At 40.1% G+C, this 19,536-nt stretch overlaps 2 protein-coding genes across 4 annotated transcripts; one reads left to right on the top strand and one right to left on the bottom strand.

Moving 5' to 3' along the window:
• Nucleotides 1-473: 473 nt before the first annotated feature.
• mbnl3 (muscleblind-like splicing regulator 3) lies at nt 474-14,117 on the bottom strand. Of its 3 annotated transcripts, none has more exons than XM_085938607.1 (7): nt 13,141-14,117; nt 8,064-8,228; nt 7,266-7,469; nt 6,974-7,198; nt 6,435-6,582; nt 6,030-6,130; nt 474-5,494 (listed from the first exon to the last, which is right to left on the bottom strand). In XM_085938607.1, exons 1-7 carry the CDS (start codon nt 13,312-13,314, stop codon nt 5,477-5,479), a joined length of 1,035 nt encoding a protein of 344 aa, XP_085794733.1. In that variant the 5' UTR covers nt 13,315-14,117; the 3' UTR covers nt 474-5,476. The 3 variants fall into 3 exon arrangements, with proteins under 3 accessions (XP_085794733.1, XP_085794743.1, XP_085794752.1); XM_085938617.1 differs by having other exon boundaries at nt 474-5,497; nt 13,141-14,115; XM_085938626.1 differs by lacking the exon at nt 6,030-6,130 and having other exon boundaries at nt 474-5,497; nt 13,141-13,339.
• A 2,454-nt stretch (nt 14,118-16,571) lies between these two features.
• On the top strand, nt 16,572-19,172 carry atox1 (antioxidant 1 copper chaperone). The gene is made up of 4 exons (XM_085938636.1): nt 16,572-16,820; nt 17,675-17,750; nt 18,402-18,532; nt 18,814-19,172. Exons 1-3 carry the CDS (start codon nt 16,815-16,817, stop codon nt 18,524-18,526), a joined length of 207 nt encoding a protein of 68 aa, XP_085794762.1. The 5' UTR covers nt 16,572-16,814; the 3' UTR covers nt 18,527-18,532; nt 18,814-19,172.
• The last annotated feature ends 364 nt before the right edge of the window (nt 19,173-19,536 follow it).

The raw sequence follows: 19,536 nt of genomic DNA, 5'->3' as shown, positions 1-19,536 counted from the left end.
AACTAAATTAAAAAAATATCCCAAATTTTCTATTCATTCTTATGTATTAAGATGCACAATGGTAAATATTGAATCGGTTTAACATTCACAATTTCAGTCGTGATAATCGGGCCCACAATTAGCTCGATCATGTGAATGTCTACCCCTGTTTAAGTCACAATATATATATATATATATATATATATATATATATATATATATAGCATGGAGGAGATTCCAGGAGACAGGCAGTTACTCTAGGAGAGTTGCACAGGGCCGTAGATGGTCCTCATGCCATCAGCAGGACCGATATCCGCTGCTTTGTGTGAGGAAGAACATGTTGATATATATATATATATATATATATATATATATATATATATATATATATATATATATATATATATATATATATAATATCTAGATTTTGTCACTCACAAGTGAATCGCAAACATACAAATGAAGTGCCACAAACAATGAAAGAAACACCACCCTGAGATCACAATGTGTATTTATTAAAGGTCAAACAGAAAGTGCAGAATAATAGGCACGGTACCTTCGTCATAATAACGATCATAACAACAATGTATACAACTGACAAGTAGCGTGGCATGTAAAAAGCACAAGAAGAAGAAACAGAGGCAAACAATAAACAGCAGTTTTTCCTTGTATATGGCTTATTCTCAAACTTCCCAACTACACCTTGGTATGTTTCTTGAATATTTTGGACACAAGTATCAAAGTAAAAAGAAAATATGAACACAAAACCACTACTGTGTCCTAAAGGCACACATAGTTCTGCGTGCTACTACTTTGTCTCATTAGTAGGCCAGGTTTGCCATACTAGTAGGACAACTATGCTATCAGTGAGGCAAAACTACACTAGTTGACTCATTGACTAGTCTGTGTACTACTAGTGAAGCACAAGAAGTTAACAGTAATGATAGAATCTTATATCATCGTAGAACTAATAGCACTTAGTTATCAACTAGTGACGTTTTGCTGCACTAATAGCACATAGTCCTACAAGTATGTCAAAGTTGTACTACTAGTTAAAGTCCATGGACTGGTATGCATTCACTTGTAAGAAAATTCACAGCACTGGTAGAATGACTGTGTCTTAATAGGAATTTTTTTCCCTACCAATGCAGTGTGACATTTCGGGGTGCATGATTAAAATGATTAGCGATTCGGTAATTTTTTTCTGTCACTACTAGTGCCATGTTTGGCCTACTAGTACATGGACCCTCAGCTGATATCAAGTACATCAAAACAATTCAGTACATTAGTAGAGTCCACGAGTTGCCGTATGACATTTCTACTCACTAACAGGCCATTTGTCTACTAGTAAGCTTCAGTAGGCTACTAGTGCATGATATGCCTATAATTTGGACCTAGTAGTATTACTAGTGCAGCAGAGTCATTTATCAGTAAGGTTGAATTGAGCACAAGAGGTCAAAAGTGGAACTAGTGGTAGGAAAAAGATTATTAGTAAGGCACAGTCATTGTACAAGTTCACTAAATTGTCTTCTTATTGAGTACAAAGGGTATACTGGTTTCTAGTGGTGTTACTAATTTAGCACAGTAGTTTACATGGGGTACCAGTTTAATTGTATTGTGTACCAGTAGGCCAAAAGTGGCATTAGTTATCGAAAAATTCGTACTACTACTAAGACACTGTCGTTCTACTAGTGCACTATGTTGTCTTATTTAGGAGGACGAGCAGCTTACTTGTACAGGGATCTTAAACTGGGCCTCAGTGATACGGGCTGAATGATCAAATGGCTTTCCATCCCTTCCCTGTCAGCACTAGTGTTCATATGTTGGAGGGCTGTGAAACAATTCATCAGGATGACTCACTCTAGCCGGGGGCAGCGCTATTGAAACAAAATGGCAGGCTGCAGGAGCAAAAAGAAAGAGCGGACATCTAAACGCTGCAAGCTTCAAAATCAAAACTGTGGTGAAAACGCAGAGTAAAATTCGAAGTTTTGGGAGAACGTGCTCAATTTGGTGTTTCTGACACCCCCACTCTAGCGATGTCGTTGATATGGACTAATACCAACCTAGCCGCCCGCCAGCAACAGCTAGCAAGGGATCCTATGTGGCAGATTATCAACACGTTGGTCGTGCATGCAATGAATTTCAGATAGTTTGCTGGCGACTTCCTGGAATAAAGATGTTTTCGTACGTCTATTTACACTGATTCTGACTTTAGGTTAGCATACATAAGTTAGAGCCTACTAAATAAACTACATATTTGAGTTATGTTGCCGCTGTCAAATGCCCACCCCCAACAAATAGTTAGGAGTCGTTCGTTAAATAAGCAAGGCATTAAAGAACAGCACATGTAACTCAGTTACAATCATATTTAACGTTTTTCATTGTATTTTTTTTGTATTTATGCCCAGAAACTGTTTTATCTACAAATATTTACCGTAATTAGAACTTTACTTATGCGCTAGCATAGATTAGCAATAGGCTACAACACGGCCAACTTACATTTTAGTCATATTGCTAGAGAACAACAGTCGCTGAGTTTTCAAATACCTCCCAATTATTATTGGGATTTATTATTATTTATTATTATTATTATTATTATTAAACATCCTCTTTCAAATAAAAGAGCAAGCATTACGTAAGCCAAAAAATAATAAACACTTAAAGAAAAGAATATTAAGTAAAAGCGTTCCACTGTACTCAATAGACATACAGTAATATTAACAATCCACTGGTTGGAGATTATATTAGACTCTTTTGTCTAAATTTATCCAAAATAAACATTTGGAGGGATAGTCAGAAAGTTCTCTAATATGTACATAAGTGCAAACAAGGTGAAGGTCACACATTCGTAGAGGATGGACATCGGCCAGCACAGCGAGCGACCCCTACCCCCCCAAAAAAGGAGACTTGTGGACCGTCTGTCACCACTGTTTATATTTTTGTTTTTTAAACAAAAATAAAGTATTGACTTCAAAAATCCCCATTAGCTCCCTGATACATCTACCAATGCTATATAAATAAAATTGGATGGTCTTTTCTGCGTAGCAACCAAGTGATTTCATAACAAACAAAATTCATGTCAGCATCTTTTACAGGGCCACTATTAGCATCCAAGGGTTGGATACATTCACCAAAACCGAGACATGATTTATTAAAACGCCTTCTATTCCGTTCTTCGGCACATACTAACCTACCACACTGACACTCAATAAAACAGCACAGCTGCCCCAAAAAGTGTTCATCATGTAAAGCGCGAAAACAAAATCGTACATTTCATCTTAAAGTACAGGGACAATGAATCCATTTAAAAGAGGCACGTTACAATTTAGATTGAAGGGATTTTGCAAGCTACAATCGACACATAATGTCCACCCGACTAAAACAATTCTTTTGTGAATTTTGTTCATCTTAAAGTCATTTGACAAAACCATGGGATCTTGTTTCAAGTTTCAAGTGCCCCTTGAGAGCCATTAAACACAGGAATGGATTCTATAATGTCAAACATTCAAGCCCAAAACTTTTGAAACAAAATGAAAATGACATTTAAAAAGTGAATATGTACATTTGAATCCAGCATTGCATTAAATGGTGCAGTTCCTTGCATATAATAGTGGATGACTTTGGCCCGATTGAAGTGTTTGCATTCAGTCTAACGTCAACATCATAAAGTCACTTTTTTTTTTTTGTCTTGAGATCAAAATGTAGCTTTTACAATCTTCATTGAACACAAAACCGTTGCCATAATGTCACCCGTGTGTTCAGTTAATTGATGATGAATGAAGTATTCTACTGTTGTGTATATAGTAGGATATGTTTATAGATAGACTTTGAGTGAAACACAAACGTTACTGTGAATGGCTTTTTTTTTTTTTTTTTAGCTGTACACAACTATAATGGACGCTTTTTTTTTTAACATAACTTTCCCGTAGGAGAATAGAACCAATCCACTCAAACTGGTCCAACTGTCCAGGCAATGTTGGAAGTAACAAGTCAACATTCTTAACTGCCTTTCAAGTATAAAAACAACAACAACAATAATAATAATAACGCAATAAAAGTCTAACACAATCATTTCTGCACCTGCCATCATTTTTTACGATTATAGTAGTTATTATTTCTATGTGATCTATTATGATCAAATTCTTTTCTATTCATCTTAGTTCATTTTTTTTTATACAGCAGGGGTTTGAGCACCACTGTCATACAGGATAAATACTTTTTTTCATTATTGATAATCTCTCGATATCATGGCTTTTTACTAATCCCATATACTTTCTTTTTTTTTTTTTTTTTTTTTTAAATATATGACAGTGAGTGTATGTTCCCTGAACATTGTTTTGCGTTTGCATGACGTCTCCTCTGCAGCTAAAATTAAAATCCCAATGAAGTCAACATTATAAGCACAAGTGAATATCGCACAAATGAAACGTAGAAGGATTTACACGCAAGGCCATCCGCAAACACATTGTGATAGTTTGTTAGAAGTCTGTCATTCAACTTGTCTCCATCTTCCCTCCATTGGTTATCAACATTCACAAGGTTGGCTTTGAGATGAGTCTAACTATCCTTTCCTCTTCTTTGTCTGTGTCTCATATTTTGTTGAGCTACCAAGAACCAGAGTGGGCTAACGCCATTGTTGTCATATTCAGATGAATACTGGTCAAAATCAAGTTTTCAAGTCCATAATTGCTATCAGCGCGTTTCTGAAGCTACCAGTGAAACACTGGGCCAACTTTCATTTCTGTAGCTTCAAAAGCGAGCTTCCAAGATTTGTACAAGACTCAAAAGAAAGTAGGCGTGTGTGCCATCTAGTGGTGATTGGTGGTATAACAACTGCAAAGTACAGTTGATGTTTTTTTTTTACCCCCAATATTTATTTATATTTTGTTTTAATCTGTTTTCCCCACATTTACCCCTCAGTTTTTGATGGAGAACATATTTTGATTTTTTTTATCACTTTTCTGATCAAGATGATACTATGCCATTGAAGATGACGACAGTCCCTTGGTCGTGGATTACAATGTCAGCAATATAATCTAATATTAATATATAAAATGGTCAGTCCAAAATTATAATGTAAAATGTGAGAACAAGAACCATTTCTGTCAAAAATTATGAATTAAAAAAAAAAAAAGCCCAACGCCATAAAACTTTAAATCCCTTTCCTGCAAAAACCAAAAGAACCAAGAATGGATTTAGCCAACTCTTGTTCCGGCTCAGTGAGCATGCACATCTAGTGCACTTTTAAGGTGTCGGTTATTATGGCTGAGAAGAAGGTAGCGTCTCTTGGGCGCAACCTCTAAAGTTGGCGTGCAGTTAAAGAGGCACACATTTGTCTTTTCTTTTTTTCAAAGGGGTTGGGTAGGGCCTTAAGTAGCATTTGGAGAAAGGCTTACTGAATCCAAGGCCACGAGAGTCCCCATCAGCAGTTTGGGAACAGGATACAGTTGGGCCTCCATATTTAAGGGGATGCACTGGAGCTCCACTGGATCGGGAGTCACAAGTTCAGAAAGCTCTACTGGGAGACACAAAGAGGAGAGAAGAAGTTATTCCTTAAATATAGAAAAGGCGCAAAAAGGCACAACTGAGGAGCTGGCTGTTGCCATTTAAAGTGTTCAGCTAAACACGTGCACATCCCTAGTCAGTGGTTAGCTAATATTATTGTGGCTTGTTCTTAGCATTAGCAAGAGGAACATGTTTTCTGTTTTATCTAACGTCTGGATAATGGTAAGATGAGGAGGAAGCAATAAAAGAAGGCCTTATGGAACGCCCAGTAACGCTCATGTGATCAAATGACACATTAAGTGAAAGAAGAAGAGCAAACATCTCGACAACATTCTAACACGGCAAACATTTTGTTCCAACTTAGTCCTCACTAAAGGAGGACGACGGAAAATTGATGCAGTACATGAAACTACAATTCTCCAGTCATTCCTTCCTATGTACATACTAACAGTTAAAGAATATGAAGATATGAAATGAAAAGGAATAAATGCTTGAAGGGCTTTCCATACTAGAGAGTCGAATTAAAAGACAAGACAAAGGCAAACCTGATCGGAGGTGGCGGATTCAGTGAAAGGAACATCGGCGACTGCGCTGGAGGCCGACGAAACGGCGGAGGAGGAGGCGGGGGCGCCGTGCATCATGGTAACTTTTATTCAGGCAGACAAGAAGATGAGGATGAGGGGAGGAACAGGAATGAGACGGTTACCATGGCAACAGGTGAAGCCACATTGGCGGGATGAGTTGAGGCGTATCGCCGGACATGCAAACAAAATGAAAGCCAAAGTATTAAGTTTAGCAACAAATAGTCATACAATGTGATCAGACGGCAATATCTGACAATTGTATTCAAAAAATGGACTACGCGTTACACGTTTGATTGACGTAGGGATTGTGAGGGGGAAAAAAATGCTTTTTTTTTTTAGGGGCCCGCGCCGCAGCTGCTCACTCACCAGTTGGGATGAAGGCCGGCTGCTGCAGCTGCATGCTAGCAAGGGCCTGCTGGTAGTGGAACATGTTGGGGTTGAAGACGAGGGCGCCGTTGCTCTTGTCCAACATTTGCCTCTTTGGTAGCGACTGCACGCCTCCTGCTGGAACACCCTGACCACACCCACCGCGGAGCATTAGGGTAGCTCCACTTTCAAAATGAGTTCTTGATATTTGAATGAACAATATAGAATCCTCTTTTGTTGTAGTTGTTAGTTTTAAGGTAAACCTTGAATGTAGTGAATGTAAAATATATGCTGATGTAAAAAAAAAAAAAAAAAAAGGCCACCAGAGGACGCTGCAGTGTGATATTAGCGCTCATGTGACCTTAACCCACTTTTGGGATAAGGCTAGAATTAAAACAGGAAGATCTGATGAAAATGTTGTTTTTTATTTTTTTTTTTTGTCTATATGCATTTCTTTTATGTGTAGCAGCACATTGTCACAGGGTTGACATTGACTGACTGAGCCCCCAAATAGCATTTTCCTTGTGGTGTTGACTCACCAAGGCGGCAGAGGCCGTATTGTGTCCAGCCTTGATCCTGGCCTGCAGGTGAGTAGGAGGGTGAAAGTACTTGCACTTGTCCCGGCCGCAGCGTCCCTTCACGTAGTCCATGCAAACGATCACACAGTTCTCATTGCAATCCACCATGGCGGCCTCTAGTGGGTGCGCGTAGCGACAGTCGCTCTCCCCGCGAGTGCAGTTCCCACGCTGGAATTCGCGACAAACCTGCGACGAACCGCGACCCCGTGTTTACCTTTCAATGTACGCCAAAGGAACACATCTAGTGCCATACCTCCAGTTTATCGGTGCGGGAGTGTTTGGGCACGCCCGCAGCGTTGCCCATGGCAGACAGGCCGGTTGGACTTCCAGGGACCAGCAGGGGAGTGCTGGGCAGCAGGTCAGGCATCAAGCCCATGCTCTGGCCCATATGGTTTAGGTAGGGACTAAATGGCATACTGGGACTATTCGCCAGCGAGGGAGTCACAGAGAACGTTGTCTGTGGGTTTCAGAAAACGACGTTTGTTACGTCATTGCCTCACGATATTTACTGAGCCAATTGACATATTGTACAGTCCGAAATCTTAAAGCATTACCACCAAACAAAAATGTCACAAAGAGGATATTCTTTAGAGTGGCGCCTTGACATAAGAGTGCCCTAACTTAAGAGATTTTGAAGTGATAGAGGTCGGTTGGACATCGATATACAGTGAACCTCTGCTGCAGTAAATGGCATATTTTGGAGATGTTTTTACAGTCAACAAGATTCAAATACAATTGAATACTTTTAGTGTAGTAATATGTTGCGCCACACTGTGCAGCACTGAGCTTCACTGTAAAATATGTCGTATGAACATTTGCAGATTTAATAGTCATTGTTCTCGCAGAGACTGCGGTGTGATTAATGTCATAGCGATGCTAATATCAATTAGCTCATCTAGAGTGATTTGCGTTATATGCTAGCATTACCATCACAAATGATTTTTTTTCCCAGGATTTAGACTTGTCAGGTGTGTCTTTGCATATCCAATGGGATAAAAGGGTTAATGCCACAACATTTTAAGAAATAAGAATGTCGTATTTGGGGACGCACCATAGGCTGCAGGTGCGCTCCGGGTAGCATGAAGTGCATCTGTTGAGCCAACATGGCGGCGGCGGCCTTCTGCTGGATCAGGTTGTTCCTGCCGTTAATCTCCAGCTGGGTTTTGAGGTGTGGAGGAGGATGCAGATATTTGCAGTTCTCTCGCGCGCAGCGGCCCTGAATAAAAAAAATAAAAAAACAGGAAAGGCGACACACTGATGAGCCTCCAAACATTAGACCATAAATGACCTTATGGAACATTATGGCCACCACAAAAGATAAATACGACAGGAGCAGATTTGATTTCAAGCATCAAATTGCTCAAACTACCTCGAAGCAAAGGAGCACGTCAATCTTGGAATTCTTAACAGAATAACTTATTATTATTATTATTATTATGGTTAATGCCCAGTTGGTGTTCCCTGTCAAAAGATCATTTTACCCCTCCCACACACTTTAACAAGTGTAAACTTATCAAAACACACTTTTTAAAAGTATTCCTTAGCTTTTGCTGGCAAACACTGGGATACTATTCTGTACAAACTTCACGTTGAGGTTTAAAGACAAAGACTCTTTCGCTAAGTTGTTCAAATAAAAGGCAGTGTACTAACCTCAAACTATTTGTTACTCGCAGTTTAAGTCAACTGTAAAACTTACACATTAAAAGAAATTAAACATTTAAATACCCAAATGTAACCAAACAATTTCATTTTGTCTAATGTGAGTCTGCTAGCTTAATGCTAATGTAAGAAACCATTGACAGCTACCAGAAATGAGCATAGACGGTGATTATAATCGATTTTTGAACTTCTACTTCTCCACACACACACACACACACACACACACACACACACACACACACACACACACACACACACACACACACACACACACACACACACACACACACACACACACACACACACACACACAGTACACGCACAGTACACGCACACGCACAGTACACGCACACGCACAGTACACGCACACGCACAGTACACGCACACACACACACACACACACACACACACACACACACACACACACACACACACACACACACACACACACACACACACACACACACACACACACACACACACACACACACACACACACACACACACACACCACAGTGCCAAATATGAACACAACACAACAACAACAAATAAATACATTTGTGACTCAACGCTACACCAATAATGATAAAACTTGCCATTTCATGATCATCGCAAAACAGAACGATTTGTTAGCTAAGCATCAAGTGGGTTTTAAATACAGGGTGGCATTTTGTAAGTTCTGCTAAAATTAAGCACTAATGAGGTCTCCATGGATCTTGTGCTGGATAATTTATGAACAATGCGCCAGCCGTCTAGGAAATTGTACATGTTCAGATGCGCATTTGGAAACCTTATGGCTGAGCAAAGAACAATTGCGGTCATGTACTGCCTGAAAAAAAAAAGTCAATCTCTTCAATTACTGGAGCACTCACTGGCGTCATTGGTGAACTTGACTCTACCTCAGGTGACTTTAGGTTAAAGGTGCGGTAAACAATGACTTGGTCACCAGCCAATCTCAGGGCACATATAGCTTATTCGCGCCACTGGGAACTTGGCCGTATACGTTTGACCCCTGTGTAGATGATGTGATGTCATAAATACCTGTCACAATTTTGAACCAGTAAAACTTTATGGAAATTTTTTAGTTCAATGAAGCTAACATAGATATTAGATAAGTGTGGCAGGGCACTAAGAACAGCAGCTAAATCAGAATTCTACAACAACAAAAGACTCCAATACAAGTATTCATTTTGAACTACGCAAAAATATTTGCCGCAGTTTGTGAAATTTCCCTCGTAGCCAACAAGCTGAACAAACAAGATGGATGAGATAAAGTTGGAGAATGGAAACAGATGGTCACATCTCAGCGCTCCGTGTTGTCAAACCATCTTTTATTGCACCTCGAGTTCAATGTGTCAGACGTTGGGGCAAAAGGTACCACTGTTGTTGCGGAGAATTAAGCTATACTATATTTTTTCTACTGCATTCAATTAAGTTCTATACTAATCCCTTACCATTCCATTTTTGCGTTCTTGCCCCTGTCTGTTTTAAGTTTTCCCTGAGCCGGCAAATATGATTATTTAAATTTCCAGGAACTCAGTTGTATCACATAATCGGGCAAGTAGTCACAAGTTGGTGCAAATGCCCCAGCAAACGCTAAACAAAGAACACGACGAGACACCGAAAAGTTGAAGAGTCTGCCGGGGAATGTGCGCCACCTTGTGGCTACTCGTTTGGTCATATGATACGACGTTCAAAATATTGAGTTCCTGGAAATTCGAATAACAACCAACATTTCAAGATACAGTCATATCTGCGGGCTCAGCGAGCTCATAAATCAGACAGGCGCAAACATAAAACGGGAACGGTAAACCAATTGTGTAAATTCCTCGTTCCACGAGGCAGGCCTCCAACGCGTCCTCCTGGCCTTCTGCGCAAAACGGCAGCAGGCCTCTTGCTGCCCTTCATGCCAACAACACCGAGGCAGACTGTTGCTCAGCGCTAAAAACAGCCGTGCCACTCAGGATGATCAAACTATCCAATGGCTACGCACTCCTGTGCTGTTGCTAGGCCCCCCTCTACACTGCCTTCTCCATCTCTGCTGCTCTGGACGACATAATGTGAAAAAATGGAATAATAATGCATTCAAACTCAATAAGCAAGGAGACAGCGGCGGCTGCGGGATGAGATGCTACACGATTCGGCTCGCACTTTTCCTTTGCGGTAGGAAACCAAACGTCCCGCAAAGACACACTTCGAACACAAGCTGGGCAGAAATTGTATTATCAGACCACCTGCATGTACAATGAATAAATATTATATTGTAATTCTTCTTGAGAATACAAGACTTGCCTATGATAAATGTTTTATATTGTTTGTTTTATATGTTTTGCTGCTCCCGTGCTCTGTGTGTAATGTAGCGGTTAGCTAATTGCATTTAGCCTGCCCATGGCATCTCACGTATTTTAGCATCAAGCTAGCCAATGTTAATGAAATAGTTACACATTTTGGTGTCCTTGTATGTGCTGCTGGTCTAAACGCGCTAAAGTGGCAGTTGTTGAATGTTTGGTTAGAATTACCATAAACATTTATGCTAATTTTCGTTAGGTCATCTACGTATGACATTTTGCATTATACATATGTATACATATATCCAAACAAACAAGAACTATTTTATTTTGAAACCAATTACGATTCTTCTTCTTATTATGTACAATATTTTCTGTACGTAAAAAATAATCAATGTGCACTATAATTCACACAATTGGGGTTTTTTAACGTAATGCCGTTTGTAAATACCTTTTTCCTGTCTTACCTGATTTATTTTCATACCAATTCTTCTTTTCATAATATTATCCTTTTTTTTTTTTTGCTGATGCAACTCGTGGGTTTTTGTGGTCGTCTTTTTAAGAAAAAAAAAAAAGTTTCATTCACAGATTGACGCAAACAATTTGGTGTCCATTTAAATTTGAATTGTGGTCCCATAGCACTGAAGCGTGTACGTCCTTGCAACAACTTAATGTACATGTTTTGCCCAAATGGTATTGAATGTGGATGTATGCATATGCAGCTGTAACAAATCAGGGCGCCGAATAAAGGGCAAGCTTGAACCTCAAACCACGCTGCAGCCGTAAATGTCTCCACTGACCAAGTCATCGCCCAGTCATTGAAAACCTAAAAGCAGTAAAGCAACATTTTCCAACGCTTTGGGTTGCGGCCGTGTGGGAAAGGCGTGTAAGTCACAAGCGCCGTTGCGCTGAGAATTGAGGATGCACAGGCCCACGTAAGGACGTGAAATTCACGATTTGACACCAAATGTTACAGAAATATTTTGGCACACAAAGTTATTTATTCATTACAAATGAAGTATCATAATTCTTGTAACCTATCATCCAACCAATGGACAATTTTCTGATGATACTAGCATAAGAGCGCTAGGTGTTTTCCAAAATTCGGTTACGGCTGACACCCATGCACATTTAAGGAGACTCTCCTCGGCTCATATTTGCCAGCACATTCCTGGGCCAGGCGCGAGCAAATGAGTAGACGTGATGAAAAAGACACACCTGAATGTGGCACTTGGAGGAGAGCCAAACTGAAGCTGACCAAGGATTGTAGGATGAACCTGTTTGATTGTTTGTATTGAAGCTATGACCTGTAGATTTCTTTTGCTTTGTGTTCCGATTCAAATTTTCAGTTTTCAGCAGGATGAAACTTCTGAACTCACTTCAACATCGTTTGTCGGTACCATGATGTGGCAGAGGAATACATTTGTGACGAGAGAGAGAGAGAGAGAGAGAGAGAGAGAGAGAGAGAGAGAGACTTTATTGATCCCTGTTAGGAAATTCAGGTTTCCAGCAGCATTCATACCAGATGGCGCCAAAGCACTATTTATGTCTAAACGAAACACCTCCACTCATATTGCATGGCATTACAGTGCCACAAGATTATAGAAATTAGTAGTGGCGCCACTCAATTTACTTTTACAAAGTGCCACAAGGCGTCAAAGCACTGCATCTTGTAAATGAACCCTATCAACACCACTTTAACATGCAGTAGGGGAATGGTACCAGGCTGGGCCACAAATAACTAAAATCCGCGAATGAATGATATGAATGAACTAAAATATAAGGGTTTAACCCAAAATTGTGATTGCCACAAAAAAAAAAACTTGGAGTAAAATGGGAAACCCCATCCCGCCCAAAAAGAAAACAATAATTCCGTTTAAAAATCAGCAGTAGTCCAACTGTAGTTCTTTGTCACCAAGAACGTAAATGGTTGCGGCAAAGCACACATTTTGTCTAAACGCAACACAACTCATGCCAACCTGGTTCCTGGGCACTAAATATGAAATGGTTTACGTTTTAGGATTTTCCTATGCTCTGCAACGGATTAAAGGTGAAGTATTAATACCTAAGCGAACGTAGCTAGCAAACCAGATGGTTCAACGAGAACCACCTTCCAAAAGGTAAACAGCGAGGCACCTGCAGGTCAACCCGAGTGACAGCGCAAATATTTTGCTCGTTTACCTTCAGCGAGTCGAAGCAGGCGATGACTCTGCCGTTGTCCACATGACAGCTCCGCGACGGGTGAGCAAACTTGCAGTCGGCGTCCGAGCGCGAGCAGGTGCCTCTCTGGTACTCGCGGCACACTTCCAGGGTCAGCCATTTGGTATCCCGGCCCAGGCTCACACTCACCGCCATGACCGACCAAACTCACTGGAGCAATTGGAAACGACGATGCGCGGATGGAAAATGTCCGCGGCGATATCTGCGGAGCGGTGCTGTGCTTTATTGGCTCTTCCTGGGAAAAGTAACAGCTGAAGTTGGACAGGGGATGAGATAGCAGAGTCCATTGGGGGGAGAGCGAATAAACTAAACTACTCTGAGGATATCATGTGTGGCATGGTGGGGAGGGGATGTGGAGGTGGGGTGCCAGTGCCAGGCCCACCCTGCGTCGCTACTCCATTCACGTCAACATGCTGAGACAGAGCCAGTCACCGCAGTGCGCGTTTGTCCCAAAAAGTCACTTAGCAGGTCCGCGTCCTTGAAACGTCCAAGACAAATAGGTGCAGCTCGTTCAAATGGAGTCTGCATTCCAGGCTAGCGGGCACAGTGACGCCCTCATCCAGGGAAAAAAAAAAAAGGATATAAATCGGCGTTAGACGACTCCTCACGTCCCACTTCCACCTCTTACTTTAGCCCCTTTTGCATATTTTCCTTCCTGGTCTCTCCGTGGCTTCATAAACGGCCCGAAAAACGCGTTGGCTAACAGAAGAAATGGAGCACTGCCAGCTAAAGATTGTGCGGCGCTGAAGGCGGAAGAGAAGGAGGGTGCTGATGAGGACCACGAGGTAGGAAGGGGAGGAAAGAAACAAACGACGACAAACAGACAGACAGGGAGGGGACCTGCCGAACGAAAGAGAGAAGGGAGGGAGGGAGGCTGGGCGGCAGGAATAAACAGGAAAGGCGGCGGCGACTGGATGCCTTCATTCAGAGAGACAGAAAGAGAGAGAGAAAGAGAGAGAGAGAGAGAGAGAGAGAGAGAGAGAGAGAGAGAGAGAGAGAGAGAGAGAGAGAGAGAGAGAGAGAGAGAGAGAGAGAGAGAGAGAGAATGTTCGGCCCACCAGGGAGTCCAACGTGGCTCGTGACGACAAATAACACATTCACTGCTACTTCTCAATATAAGTGTTATTCCTCGTTTGTCCACTGGAGGGCCCGAGCACAACCGCTTGCCTGACATTGAGATTGTCAGGGGTTTTCAACTGGTTTTGTTTGACCAAGGGACCAACATTATAACCAAGAAGCAATTCGGGGACCACTGCTTTGGTGAATTATTATTTTATTTCACACCGAAGAAGGATAGAGCTATACAGACTATTTATTTGGGCCTTTATGTCTATTTCAGAAATCTCAGCAAGATTTGACATACTTTGGATGGGTAAATAATTCATCAATTTAGCTGAAAAATAAATAAAGTCTAAAGAATAAATCCATTTCATTTTTCAAAATGTTACAATTATTATCCATTTCCAATTTTGGAGACCACCTGCAATACCGCCACAGGCCGCTAGAAGGTCACGAAACACCGGTTGACAAGGCCAAATACGTGAAAACTTGGTGATGCACTTTTGAAGGCTAAGAGATGCTAAGATTTGGGAGAAAAGTCATTTTCAAATCAAATTTTGCGCTACCTTTGCAATTGCGAAATACAGACTTCCATGAAAATGAATGCCAATGTCGCTACTTATTTGGGGACATCTATAGAAGGACTCCAGAGTATCAAATAAAATATAGCATAAGTCAAACACAACTAAGCTATTCTGAGGCAATGATTTGGAATCATTCACTCATCTTAAGACAGCCACTGACTAACGTGACATGAATCACAGGCGGCGTCCTTGACAAGAGGCCCTCGCCGATGATGAACGCCCAAGCGGCCAGGCACACACGAACTAACCAGGAAGATGAAAAAAGATGGAAAGGAAGGAGGCAGGCCAATCGGATGCTTCAGTCGTCAGCCAGAAGCGGCGAGCGGACGGCCAATGGCTGCAGACGTTTCCATGACGACTCCTCCCTTTCACAGAGAGCCATTTTTCCTCCACAGTGGCAAAGTACAACCGTTGGGGTCTCTAGACATTGTTTTGAAACTTTGGAATGATCTAAAGGGGTATATGATTTCAGATCTCAGGTCATAGCATTTGGCAGATGAATTCAACACAAATGATCGCATGCTTGTTTTGACTTGTTACAACACCAGGTGGAGATAGATATGAGAGCGGCGGTTCCGGACGGGCCCCGAGCTGGCGTCCCGACTTCGTGTGACAGCAAAGTCGGCAAAGGCTGCGCAAACTCGTCATCATCGTCACTAAGACGAGCCTTAATTCTGTACATTTGGTCTTTCTGGATCGGATGCGTAATAGCAGGTAATATAGTCAGTCGACTGTTACGTCACGAAACGTACGTCAAAAACAACAAGACTTTTTAGTAGTTCAACCTCTGCCCTGTTTTGACAAACCCCTGAGGGAGAATGAATTTCTGAAAGCCTATCAACATTTCACATGTTAGATAATACGTTAGCATTAGGCAATCAGAAGGCGTCGACTTCAATTTGTGTGTGTGTGTGTGTGTGTGTGTGTGTGTGTGTGTGTGTGTGTGTGTGTGTGTGTGTGTGTGTGTGTGTGTGTGTGTCTGCGCGAGGAGGGCAAGTTGTGGTGGTGAAGTTTGTGACCCTGGGAAACAGAATGAATCAATGCAAATGGAAAAATACTTCTTTTGGTGTCAAATTAAATTGCCTATTTTTCTGGGGGGGGGGGGGGGGGGGGGGGAGTGCTATGTTTTGATAAGAAATTCGTATATTTCCTTTGTTGTTTTCGATTTATCATCGTAATCTAATGTTGTAATTGTGTTTTTTGTGTGTGAAAGCGCTACTATTGACGGGGTTGGCCGTATGATTTTAGATTGAACAAGATCTCTAAATGATGACTCGATTCGCAAAATAATGAGTTTGATTTGACAACCAAAGGCACAACTGCACAAGTTTAAGTATGCGGGCGCTCTCTTGTGGTTTATTGGGGAATCAGAGCATATTTGAAAATAAATGTACAAAGTGATACATATACCCTTTTTTTAAATTATTTTATTGACCCTTTTTGATATTTGACAGTAATCACGATGACCACGTTTTTCTTTTTCTTTTTTTATCCAACTAGGTTTTGACTTAAACTTTTGTCCAAATGACAATTGTAAAAAAAATGTTCATATTTGTGTTGTTGTTTAGACCTGACCGGCCTCTATAACAGTACTTGTGACTAAATAAATAAATACATAAATAAAAAAAATAAAGTTTTCGTCCTTTTGGATACCTTTGTAGGGGACAACGTCAAGGTGCCCGTAATGGCATCATAATGATCAGGCAAAGAAAATGGTCAACAAAATAAAAGCCAGGTTCAGAATTATTGATGGTCTGATTTTGAATAGAAAAACGTGTTTATTATAAGCAGATAAACAAGAGTATATCCATTTGTATTGTGCTTTCACATGCCGCAGGTATAGTAATCTGCAAAACTAACCGGAACCATTTCTTTGATCATTGGTTGTTGTTAGCTTGACTATTCAACCAGAGTCAGGTGTTGGTTTGTTTGTGTTTTGTCACTCGGTGATAAAAGTGATTTTTTGGGGGGACACGCCACAAAAAGATAAACATGCCCGTAAGTTCTCTTGACATATTTATATCGCAATAACTTCTGCAAATGTTTTTTTTAAATGTTGGATTAGCATAGCTTGCCTATAGCGGCGGTGTTGCTGCTAAGCTAGCAACCATTTGTTTTGATACCTAACAGTTGCTCAGTGTTTACGACAAGCTGGCATATATGTCGAGTTTGTTTCATTTAGCAGCAAGTCGGGTGTGTTACCACTCAAAAAGCTGGTTGTGTGCGGATAAAGTAGTTTGCTTCCGAGTCAGCTGTATTGCATTGATGACGTTGCAGAATTGACATTTCAACGAACCTTTCGCTGTGCTCTTTTGGATGCGTTCTCTATTTCATTCAATTGTCTTCATTTGTCCAGCTCAACTATCAACGATCAACTTTTTTTTTTTTTAAATACATATGCTTCATCTCTCATTCATGCTTTGCTAGACTCATTAAGTTACCTCTAAAACGTACAATAAAACTAGATTGCTGAATGAAATGGTTTTAATCAACGTTTCTTTGAATTCAAATTTCATTATAAGGTGACTCCAATTTATAGGTACAACAATTTGGTCAAATTTCTTCGATTATTTAGATAACGGCACAATTGTTTAGATTCATTTGTTTGACTTGAGATTGATATGTGTTAGATAAATAATAATAATCATAATCATAATAATCATAATAATAAATAATCTTTAGTTGCAAGCTTGGACCCACAGTATGAGTAACGTCCCTCACCGGGAATGACCAGTTTAGAAAATGTGCCACTGGAACAAACCAAGAAACAAATGACTTTGTCACTGATTGGAACAAAAGTTGAATAGAATGTTTGTAGTTTTATAAACAGGAATTTCTATATGTTTTGACAGAAACACGAGTTTGCAGTGGCTATGACATGTGAAGGATGTTCGGGCGCCGTGAGCCGAATCCTCAACAGGTTGGAAGGTGAGACAAAGGCCCAGTAGGTCCATACCAATATTGATCAATTCCACTGCTTTTTCAATTGCCAAAGTCCAACTGTCTTTGTCAAATAATCCTTCGTGTTTATCCTGTGGTATTTCCCTTTCATGTTTCTGCTCTGATATGCTTGGGAAAATGGTCAAAGTAAAAATGGAAATAAGAATTAAAAATATTGTAAAAAATGTGAAACCAAGAGAAATTGTTTCAAAACTCTTGTCAGGATCGGTCCTGTAATTTGTACGACTCAAATCAAGAAACGTAAAAAAAGTCAACAACTGGGAATATATGTCCAGAAATAACCAATCCGATCGAAAGTCATTATTATTAGTTGTCATATTAGTGCCTTTAAGTGTATATAATACGCAAAATTTAAGTCAATGAAATTATCCGTCATCCTAAACAACTGTTTATTGTATCATATTTAGATCAACTTTTCATTCAACATGTGTGTACAATTTAAGTGATGCACAAAATGGATGGATTTTAATGTGATAACTTTAGTGCATTTATGTATTTGTTTGTTTCATTATTTGTTTTCATTGATTAAAAAAAAAAAAAAAAGTACAGTCTTAATGTGCAAACTGCTCAGTGTTACGAACATGATTTGACAAAATGTACATGGGTTGATTTCCGAAGATGTCAAGTTTGAAATCGACCTCCCGAATCAGCTGGTGTGGATCGAGTCGGACAAGGACGCCGACGTTCTGCTGGAGACGCTAAAGAAGTGCGGCAAACAAGTCACCTACAAGGGCACTAAATAAAAACAGGTGACTCCGCCGTTATACGAGGTCTTCATCTAGTATTTACATGTTTGGAACTATTATTTAATATTCTAATGATAACATATGCACTTATATGCCTTTAATGTACACTTCTTGAAAAAAAAAAAAAAGGTGACACTACTTTGTGGATTTTCACATATCGCGGGTGGTCTTGGAACTAATTATCCGCAATAAACGAGGGATTACTGTATACCCAAAAACCCGACATACAGTGGCATGGTGTGTTATGAACTTGTTCTTTCTGCTGTTGCTTTTGTTTTTCAAAGACAAAGATTTTGCGGCGGTGCCAAATGAAGGAACGAGCTTCAATCATGGACGTTGTAGGAGCCACTCTTTAAGAGTTTGTCTTTGTTGTCAACATTCTTTCTTTCATTTAAATAATTTTTTCCTGCACACCTTCATGCATTCCACGCTAAAGCAGTCAGTCGTTTTTTTTGTGTTTTTTTTTAATCACTTCTACAACTTATGATCTGATTGCTCGGTTTGACTTCTTATTGAACAGCTAACACTAAAAAAAAAGAAAAACAAATTTACAGATTTTTGTAGCAAGGAAAAATGAATTCCATGTCCTACTTGTAAATTGTACGATATGACTGGAATAAAATTAAAAATGCTCTAATTTTTATGATTTTATTGAGATCTTTGAAGTTTGACATGCCCAGCTTGTAGCTGCTGCTCATTTGTTTGTTGTCTTTAAGTATCAGAAATCTTAAATTTTTTGGGCTCATGTTAGCACAGATTAGCTGCTGGTAGTAGCATATCAATTTTGGATATTTGTAAGTAGGCATATCCCCAAACACAATTTTTTTGCACCCGAGTCCAAGAATATTTAAAATTTAATGTAAACTAATTTTGTATTACAAGCCATCAAAGGACACAATATTAAAATGTCTTACTATGAAATTGTGAATGATGACAAAAAATTCAGATTTGGGGCATCAGCATTGCTCTGGGTTAAATTGCAGCTGCGTTGTTGCGCTGGTTGATGG

This window comes from Syngnathus leptorhynchus, chromosome 2 (genome assembly GCF_054491065.1).
Source record: "Syngnathus leptorhynchus isolate UIUO chromosome 2, UIUO_Slep, whole genome shotgun sequence".
NCBI classification, from domain to species: domain Eukaryota; kingdom Metazoa; phylum Chordata; class Actinopteri; order Syngnathiformes; family Syngnathidae; genus Syngnathus; species Syngnathus leptorhynchus.
The sequence above is the reverse complement of the archived record's forward strand: the minus strand, read 5'-3'. Positions and strand labels throughout refer to the sequence as shown.

What these genes read in the sequence shown, in the direction of transcription:
- mbnl3 (XM_085938626.1), bottom strand. Translation starts at nt 13,314, where the DNA reads ATGGCGGTGAGTGTGAGCCTGGGCCGGGATACCAAATGGCTGACCCTG. An exon ending in CCTGCTTCGACTCGCTGAAG is followed by an intron (nt 8,229 to 13,140) that starts GTAAACGAGCAA and finishes TTTTTTATTCAG; the next exon opens with GGCCGCTGCGCGCGAGAGAA. An exon ending in CCCGCACCGATAAACTGGAG is followed by an intron (nt 7,199 to 7,265) that starts GTATGGCACTAG and finishes GGTTCGTCGCAG; the next exon opens with GTTTGTCGCGAATTCCAGCG.
- atox1 (XM_085938636.1), top strand. An exon ending in AATCCTCAACAGGTTGGAAG is followed by an intron (nt 17,751 to 18,401) that starts GTGAGACAAAGG and finishes TGATTTCCGAAG; the next exon opens with ATGTCAAGTTTGAAATCGAC.